The sequence below is a fragment of the Tachysurus fulvidraco genome, chromosome 24, assembly GCF_022655615.1.
Source record: "Tachysurus fulvidraco isolate hzauxx_2018 chromosome 24, HZAU_PFXX_2.0, whole genome shotgun sequence".
NCBI classification, from domain to species: domain Eukaryota; kingdom Metazoa; phylum Chordata; class Actinopteri; order Siluriformes; family Bagridae; genus Tachysurus; species Tachysurus fulvidraco.
The window spans coordinates 3,290,635-3,298,623 of NC_062541.1; the positions used below are offsets into that span (position 1 = coordinate 3,290,635).

A 7,989-nucleotide genomic window follows, 5' to 3' on the forward strand; every position below is an offset into this window, starting at 1 on the left:
GACGAATGTTGTGGCAAAAAAAAAACGAAGCCCAACAAGATACTACGATAAAAATAGAGGAAAACGGGAATTATTTCCTCTTCCTCAAAGTCACCCTGCAGAACCGGAATCCAGGTGTGAATTACACGATCACGGTTAAAAAGATGCCAGCGGATTCTAGTCCCACTGAAATCCTCGTGGGACATATCAACGAAACGGAAAACTCGACCGGATTTATGGGTATAGGAGTGCTTCTGATCGAGAACACGCTGATAAACGTTACCTGCAGCCCTCAGGCACAACTCGACGTCATTAACACTTACATAGGCTTCATCAAATTCTGATTCGTCATACTTCCAGGATGTCGTCTACAACTTTCCTTCTCCACGGCAAAGAATTTATCGTCAATCGTGTTTTTGGTTTTATTTTCGATTACGGAGACGACAGTGGAGACTATTTTTGTCTTAAATGACTCAGTGCTTCTTACTGGATTCAACATGGTTTGAACGCAAAACATGCATACTGTATGACTTCCTAATATTTAACAAATGCACAACATTCCCTCCTCATTTAAGGCCCAGGTTTACATCATGATTTGCTTTTTCTTTTCTTTTTTCCTCTCTTCTCATCTCACTCATTTCATTAAGCCCTATTCGGACAGCCCTAGTTTTATAACGTGGATCTCAGATAAATCTATCGTTCAGAGGTGCCACGGTCGATTGTGCACGGTCTTAGAACCGTTTCCTCGTCCCGAACAGATTCCAACGATCTTTACAACAAGCGGATTTTGACTGCAGCTCCGCGCCGTAGATGTCTTTGTGTTTACAGAACATTTTTGGAAACCAAAAAAAAAAACAATGGATCGGAACAAACTCTCATTCGCATTCACTTACAATTCAGCACTACCCACTTTTGTTAGAATACGTTTTGTCTACGTTAAGTGTCCCCCGGTGGTCCGGCGGCAGTCTCCCTCGCTCTCACGACTCATGTTAGCCCTTGTGTTATTGTACACACTTTATATGCACTGATTTGTACCGCTAGCAAAAACCAGCGCTGTTCCAGATTATTTTATACATTAAAGTGATAGCAAAGCTAATGTTTTTTTAGCTTCACTAAAACCATGAAATCTAATATCTGTATATACATATATGACTTTTTTTTTTGTTTTAATTTATTTTTTAAGTTTTAATGCCGATCATTCAATATGTACATAATTTAAAAACATTTTTTTTAACAAAAAAACAAATGTTGACATGAATGTATTATTAAGCCCTGACTACAAGTTACTCATCTTGTTGCACATTATGAACGAACATTCCTTTTTTTTTTATGAATGGAAAAAAATAAAATAAATAAATAAACAAACAAATAAATAAATAAATAAATAAAACAATAATACAGCATATTGAATGTAATGTTGGTGCTTTATCTTTCAGAGTGCTTTTTTTTTTTTTTTTAATCTAAATTACCGGGGGACAATTTTGTCCACATGATCCTAATCTTTACATTTACATTTATGGCATTTGTCAGAATACCGCGACTACAAATATGCTTTTAAGTCTCTCTCGATGAATACATTAACACCGGCTCACTAGGTTACAGCCTTAGGATACCATCAACCCAAAACTGTTCGATTTTTTATTTTATTTTATTTTTTAACAAATGCATAATAAACAAGGAAGAAAGCACTAGTTCAAGTATTTCATTAAGATGAAGGTCTTAACCCGTCGTATGAAGATAGCCAGTGACTCAGCAGTCCGGACACCTACGGGAAGTTCATTCCTCCACCTCGGTACCAGAATAGAAAGGAATCTTGATGTATACGGTACCTACCTCTTACCCTGAGAGATGGTGGGACCCATTGAGCAGTGCTGGTAGCTCTGAGGAAGCAAAGTGCAGTGTGAGGAGTGATAAAGAGCTTTGAGGTAAAAGGAAGCTGAAACATTTTTGGCTATGAAGGCCAACATCAGTGTTTTGAATCTACCGGAAGCCAGCGGAGGAGCGCAGGAGTTGGGTGGTGTGTGAGAACTTAGGCAGGTGCAAAACAAGTCATGCAGCTGCTTTTTGGATCATTTGAAGAGGGGGCGCACCGTGGCTAAGTGACTTGTGTGTGTGGAGTTTGCATGTTCTCCCCGTGCCTCGGGGGTTTCCTCCGGGTACTCCGGTTTCCTCCCCCGGTCCAAAGACATGCATGATAGGTTGATTGGCATCGCTGGAGAATTGTCCGTAGTGTGTGAGTGTGTGTGTGCCCTGCGATGGGTTGGCACTCCGTCCAGGGTGTATCCTGCCTCGATGCCCGATGACGCCTGAGTTCGGATAAGTTCAGTCCAGTACTGAAATGACAAGAGACTGAACAAGTACCTGGGCAGCCTGTGTGGACAAAAAATGGCTGAATCATTCTGATGTTGTAGAGAAATAAAATCTGTAATTTCCAGTGAAAGACGACCTGGTTCTCAGTGTAGGAGTGGGATCACGAGACATGACTGAGTCATTACCACAAACTATAATAATTCAGTTAAGACTCATTTATTACTAGTTTTTGCATAAATACAATGTGCTACATTTTCATAGGCCCACCAACATGCCTCCTCTTCACATAGGCTCCCATTAGTTCATCACCGAAATGTGAACTCTGCGAGGCTGCGCGTGTCGGGGCAAAATATTGCTTCACAAGAATGACTCAACTGTGAGACCCCCGTGACAAAGAGAAACCAAAATAAATCGAGAGACTGACATTTGCCACGTAACACTTTCTGTCAGCTGAGCTGTAGCTTTCGAAGAACAACGAGCTGTATGAAGCCCCTCTGATATAGAAATACTGAGGTACTCTCTAAACAACACGCTAGTGCTATTCACATCCATCACATCAAAATACTTTCTGACTGGTAATTGTTTGAAAAATTGAACAAATGCGTTGTGGAACCGCCTTCCAGTGTTTAACCGATTTCAATTGTTAAATTAGTCCAGATGATGCTAAAGAATAAAGCTAGCTAGCCTGTACAATTAAGTTACAGTTCCCATAAGAATATTGAGCACAAGTGGAAGTAGTTTGCCATATTTCTGTCCAAGAAACACTTTAAGCTATAAAGTGTGTATATTTATAATCACACCCACAGTGTCACCCATATTGAGGATGAGGTTCCCCTTTGAGTCCGGTTCCTCTCAAGGTTTCTTCCTTTACCAATTTAAGGGAGTTTTTCCATGCGACTTGCTCATTGGGGATAAATACATATACATATACATACATACATACACACTGTGAACTATATATCTTAATTTTTTTACTATATTCATTCTTTTTTCTCCTAATGTTTAACTTCTGTTCTATGTTTATGTTCTGTAAAGCTGCTTTGAGACGAAGCCCATTGTAAAAAGCGCTAAAATAAACTTGAATTGAATTGAATTGAATTAAGCAACAATGGAGCCACGGACAGACAGCCACGAAGGCCAGAAGAAAACCGATCTGTACTGTATTAGATTTCCGCTTAATGCCATTGTAGCCCACATTTCTACTGTAACACAAGCACCAGTGTGACAAACTGTACCATCATTAAGGGATTTTTTCTCCTTTTAATAGTTATCGGATTCTGAGTCTAAATCGGACCTAAATCCAGTCTAGCCGTCTTTTACCACATCCATTCGTCCTCAGCCTAATTAATTGCAGAAACAGTGACACATGCTCCGTTAAAGTAGGTGGGAAACTGTTAAAATCGGCAATTTCCTTGGCCACAGGAAGACCGCATTTCCTCCAATTCATTTACTGTGAAATGGGTTGACTTATAGCCAATCATAACGTTTGTGGCTTCCACGAGCAGAGTTCTCATGGCTGTAACACAACACTCTGATGCCTTCTCACTTGCACTACTCCGTATGCGTTATAACTTTAAAACTTATTCGTGTATCTGTGAACCGTCGGTCGGTCTACTGATTCTGACACGGCCTGCCGCAAGTACGCCGCCGAGAGAGATTATCTCTGGAAATCTATGAATGCTGATCATGGATTTCCTTCTAATGATTACAGATACGTCATGTTTTTTTTTTTTTTCGACGGAACAAAACCTCCTACACAGTCGACATCAAACTAATAATTACTCCCCTGGGTGTCAAATAAGCAAAAGCTATAAAGGTCATTCAGTTCCAACACCACACCCACCCATCACATCAACTGATGCGATATCTTCTGTGCTGTGAAGAAGAAGAAAAAAAACGTTATGTAAATGATTATAAATCCAAACACACACATGAAATCTTGCAGGCTGTGATATTTTCAGCTTGGGTAGAGCTCAGTTTCAGTAGTGAGGTAATGACACATTGGGAGCTTTGTGTAGTAGTTGAGATTCCTGTATTTTACATGCGTAGGAGTTGAGAGCGATCGAATCAATGTCAGTTGCACATAAAATGCGACAGAGCGTTCGACACGACTGGCACTTTTGCCCACTCTTCTGCGCTACAGCCTACCCGCGACTATGTTCCATACCTATTGATGAAGACATGAAAGAAAAGTAAGAGGGGATAGAGATAACGTGTAAACTGTAATCTGACTGAAACAGAAAACCAAAAAAAAAAAAAAGAGTTAAGGAAAAATACAGCTCTGAATGCTGACTGAAGAATGGGAACTACTGAATTTATTTAGCACATGTACTTATTTTAGTAATTTGTCTCTGTTACTGTAATGGACTGATAAGGCAGAGACGTGTTTTCATTCTCATTCATAGCAGAATCTTGTTTTCACTCAAACTGTGTTATGACAATGCATTTCCCCCGTACGTCTTTAAAGTTCTGGCGTTGGTCTGTCTTGTGTTTGTTTTCTCTTTCCCACAGTGGAACAAGAAACTGAAAAATGTAAATATGTGCTGTATCAGAGAAGGGGAAAGGGTGGACGAACTGCGACGCGTCTGCCTTGTGACTTCTCCTGAATTCTTAAGTTTAAATAAAAATAAAACGTTTTTGCGGTACATAGCGCTATTAAGCGCTATTTTTTGTATCTGAAATTGTATATTTATCCTAATCATTTAATACTCCATGTGGTATAGTGTTGAATTACTGTATTACTGGCCATCACTATAACAACAGGCATTGAAGTTTATCACTTTATTCCTCTTATACCTCAAGGATTTGCGAACACTTTTCGAAAATGTATCTATTATAAAGTAACGAGCCTCGTTTTTATCCACTCGTAATTACATTTAACGGTATGGATGCTCTAGAAAAGGTTAGCTGTGCAGTGAGGAGAATTGATTAGATTAGATTAGATTAGATTAGATTAGATTAGATTAGATTAGGTTAGATTAGATTAGATTAGATTAGACTAGATTAGATTAGACTAGATTAGATTAAACTTTATTGTCATTGTGCAAGGTACTGTACATGTACAGAGCCAATGAAATGCAGTTAGCATCTAACCAGAAGTGCATAAATGGCTTATTTATAAGTGGCAGTGTAATAAATAAGTGTATGAGGTCATACAGAAGGTGTAGTAATATGTACATGTAACTGAATAAGGGTAAATATAGTGTGGTTTTTATGTAAGTATGATACAGTATGACAGAAAAAGGAATGTCATTATGAAAATATACTGTATGTAATATATCCTAGTATTAATGAAAGATATAATTAACTCTCTGATTACACACTTATAATTCCACTATTCTCACTGTAAACTTTACGTTTATTACTTTGTTTATTATTTCACATGCACGCTCCAAAAAAAAAAAAGAACACTTCTTTGCTTTGAACCTCCATTGTAGTAAACAGTTTATTATGGATTAAGGAAGGAAGGAAGAAGAAGAAAAACAGAAGGCAGAAACTAAACTGCCTACATGCAGGTTTTTAATAGTAAAACCTTTACACATGTTGTTTCATCATTAACACTGATTCTCCTACACAGCTTGCACTGCCTCATTTCCATGCTAAATATGTCACTGCTAATCATTCAACACCAAAAGCTACAGCTTTAACCCACATCAGCTGAAAAACGTCTGGCGACCCATTTTAAAAACTAAATAAAATGGTCTAAAAAGCTGAAGCACTATGCAGTCGAGTCCCATAAATAGAGTCAGAGATGCTTGACTGTTTTCACTGTCTCTACCGCTTATCCGAACTTCTCGGGTCACGGGGAGCCTGTGCCTATCTCAGGCGTCATCGGGCATCGAGGCAGGATACACCCTGGACGGAGTGCCAACCCATCACAGGGCACACACACACTCTCATTCACTCACACACACACACACTACAGACAATTTTCCAGAGATGCCAATCAACCTACCATGCATGTCTTTGGACCGGGGGAGGAAACCGGAGTACCCAGAGGAAACCCCCGAGGCACGGGGAGAACATGCAAACTCCACACACACAAGGCAGAGGCAAGTATCGAACCCCCAACCGTGGAGGTGTGAGGCAAACGTCCCTGGCTACCAACAGATTTAAAAATCCATTTAAAGCACAATATATCTTGCCATATTAATAACTTTGCCTTAAAATACTACGCTAATTCATTTGAAAAAGTATTAACGTAGCATTCTAGTAACAAAAATGTATTATTGCTCCTGCATTTGAGTACATGCACCATATACACCAGTTTGTTTTTTAACCAGCTAGCCAGCTAACTGTGATGAGTGAAGTATATTTAGCGCCTCAACAGAATAAATGCTATAGTCGGCGTTATAGACGTACCGAGCTAACGTGTCTGTATGTTGATTGATCTAAAGCAAATACCGGCATATACAGTGTAGCCCATTTAAAGGAGTGTTGTTGTGTTTACTGTCCATGTTGTTGGCAGCCATGTTGATTTCTTGTCAGTCCTGAGTGGGAAATCCAAGTTGAGGGGAAATTTTCTTTTTGTTTTTCATAGTCAATAAACAACATGCAATGAAATATGATTAAAAGAAGGTATTTAATGGTTGACGATTTATGTGGGTGAGTTTATCAGAGTTAAATTAGAGCCCTGTGAAAAAAGAGGACATTAACAGAACTAATAGAACATTAACGTCTCATTTTAGCAGCAGATGAAGATAGCTAAAGAATATGAACATTTCGTTATTTAGGTATCGATGTTAATGTATCGTAAAGGTAAACAAAATTTGATACTGAGCTAAATAAAAAAAAATTACCTCAGTTTTCTTACCACAGTCATCTCTAGCATTTCTCTCAAGAGGTCAATACATGAACCTGAGTCGGTTCTTTGAATCGTGTGCTTTTTGAATAGGAGTCGACACTCAGATCTGAAGAATCGTTTGATGATCAAAACGAAAAAATTACGTTCGAAAGTTATCGGTTTATTAAAAAAATTTGACTAAAATCAATCTGTAAAACAGACAGAACATACTGTAGTAGTAAGTAATCGAGACAAATGTATTAAAAGTTTATTACTTCTCTAATAGAACAGTACTGTCTGATTATAGCAACAACCTGATTACAAAATAAAATGATATAATTCATAGCTTTGTTTTTAGCTTTGTCTGATACTGGTAGCTAGCTAGCTAGCTAGCTCAAGCGCTAATTTTGGCTAAATCTGACAGTGTAACCTGAAAGTTTCTGAAAGTTTGAGATTGCTAAAGAATATAAATATTTGTATTATCGATATTATTATAATATCATAAAGTTGGATAAAAGATTTATACAAAATATTCAGTTTTAGTGTAAACACGGCTATGCAAAAATAAAATCAATGATGCTGTGATGCTTTACCTACTGTACCATCTTGAAGGTGATAACTGCACATGACATACAGTAGTGTTGCACTCATATCACAGCAATGTTTTATTTAAAGAGAATTTCATCATACTATTTGTCAGTTTGTTATCTGTTTACTTACATCTGATACTATGAAATGGCCACAAAAGAGAAGTTGGTTCCGGTTATCATTTACATGTATTATAGCAGCTATGAAGTCGTCCTTATAAGCATCGTTTTGCTAATCTTGCCTTGTTCTCGAGCAGTCCTGATTCTGTCATTTATAATCTAATATATTCTAATATCTAAACCAGAAAGTAAAAAGTAAATCGTCGCTGT

General features: G+C 38.1%; 1 protein-coding gene across 1 annotated transcript in view; it reads left to right on the plus strand.

Annotated features, from left to right (window-relative positions):
• The window catches only part of tnfsf18 (TNF superfamily member 18), a 6,926-nt gene extending 6,439 nt beyond the window's left edge, over nt 1–487 (plus strand). Inside the window, exon 3 of the mRNA XM_047807638.1 lies at nt 1–487. This exon is cut by the window's left edge and continues 21 nt beyond it. Coding sequence (XP_047663594.1) covers nt 1–323 — 323 coding nt within the window. The 3' untranslated portion in view covers nt 324–487.
• The last annotated feature ends 7,502 nt before the right edge of the window (nt 488–7,989 follow it).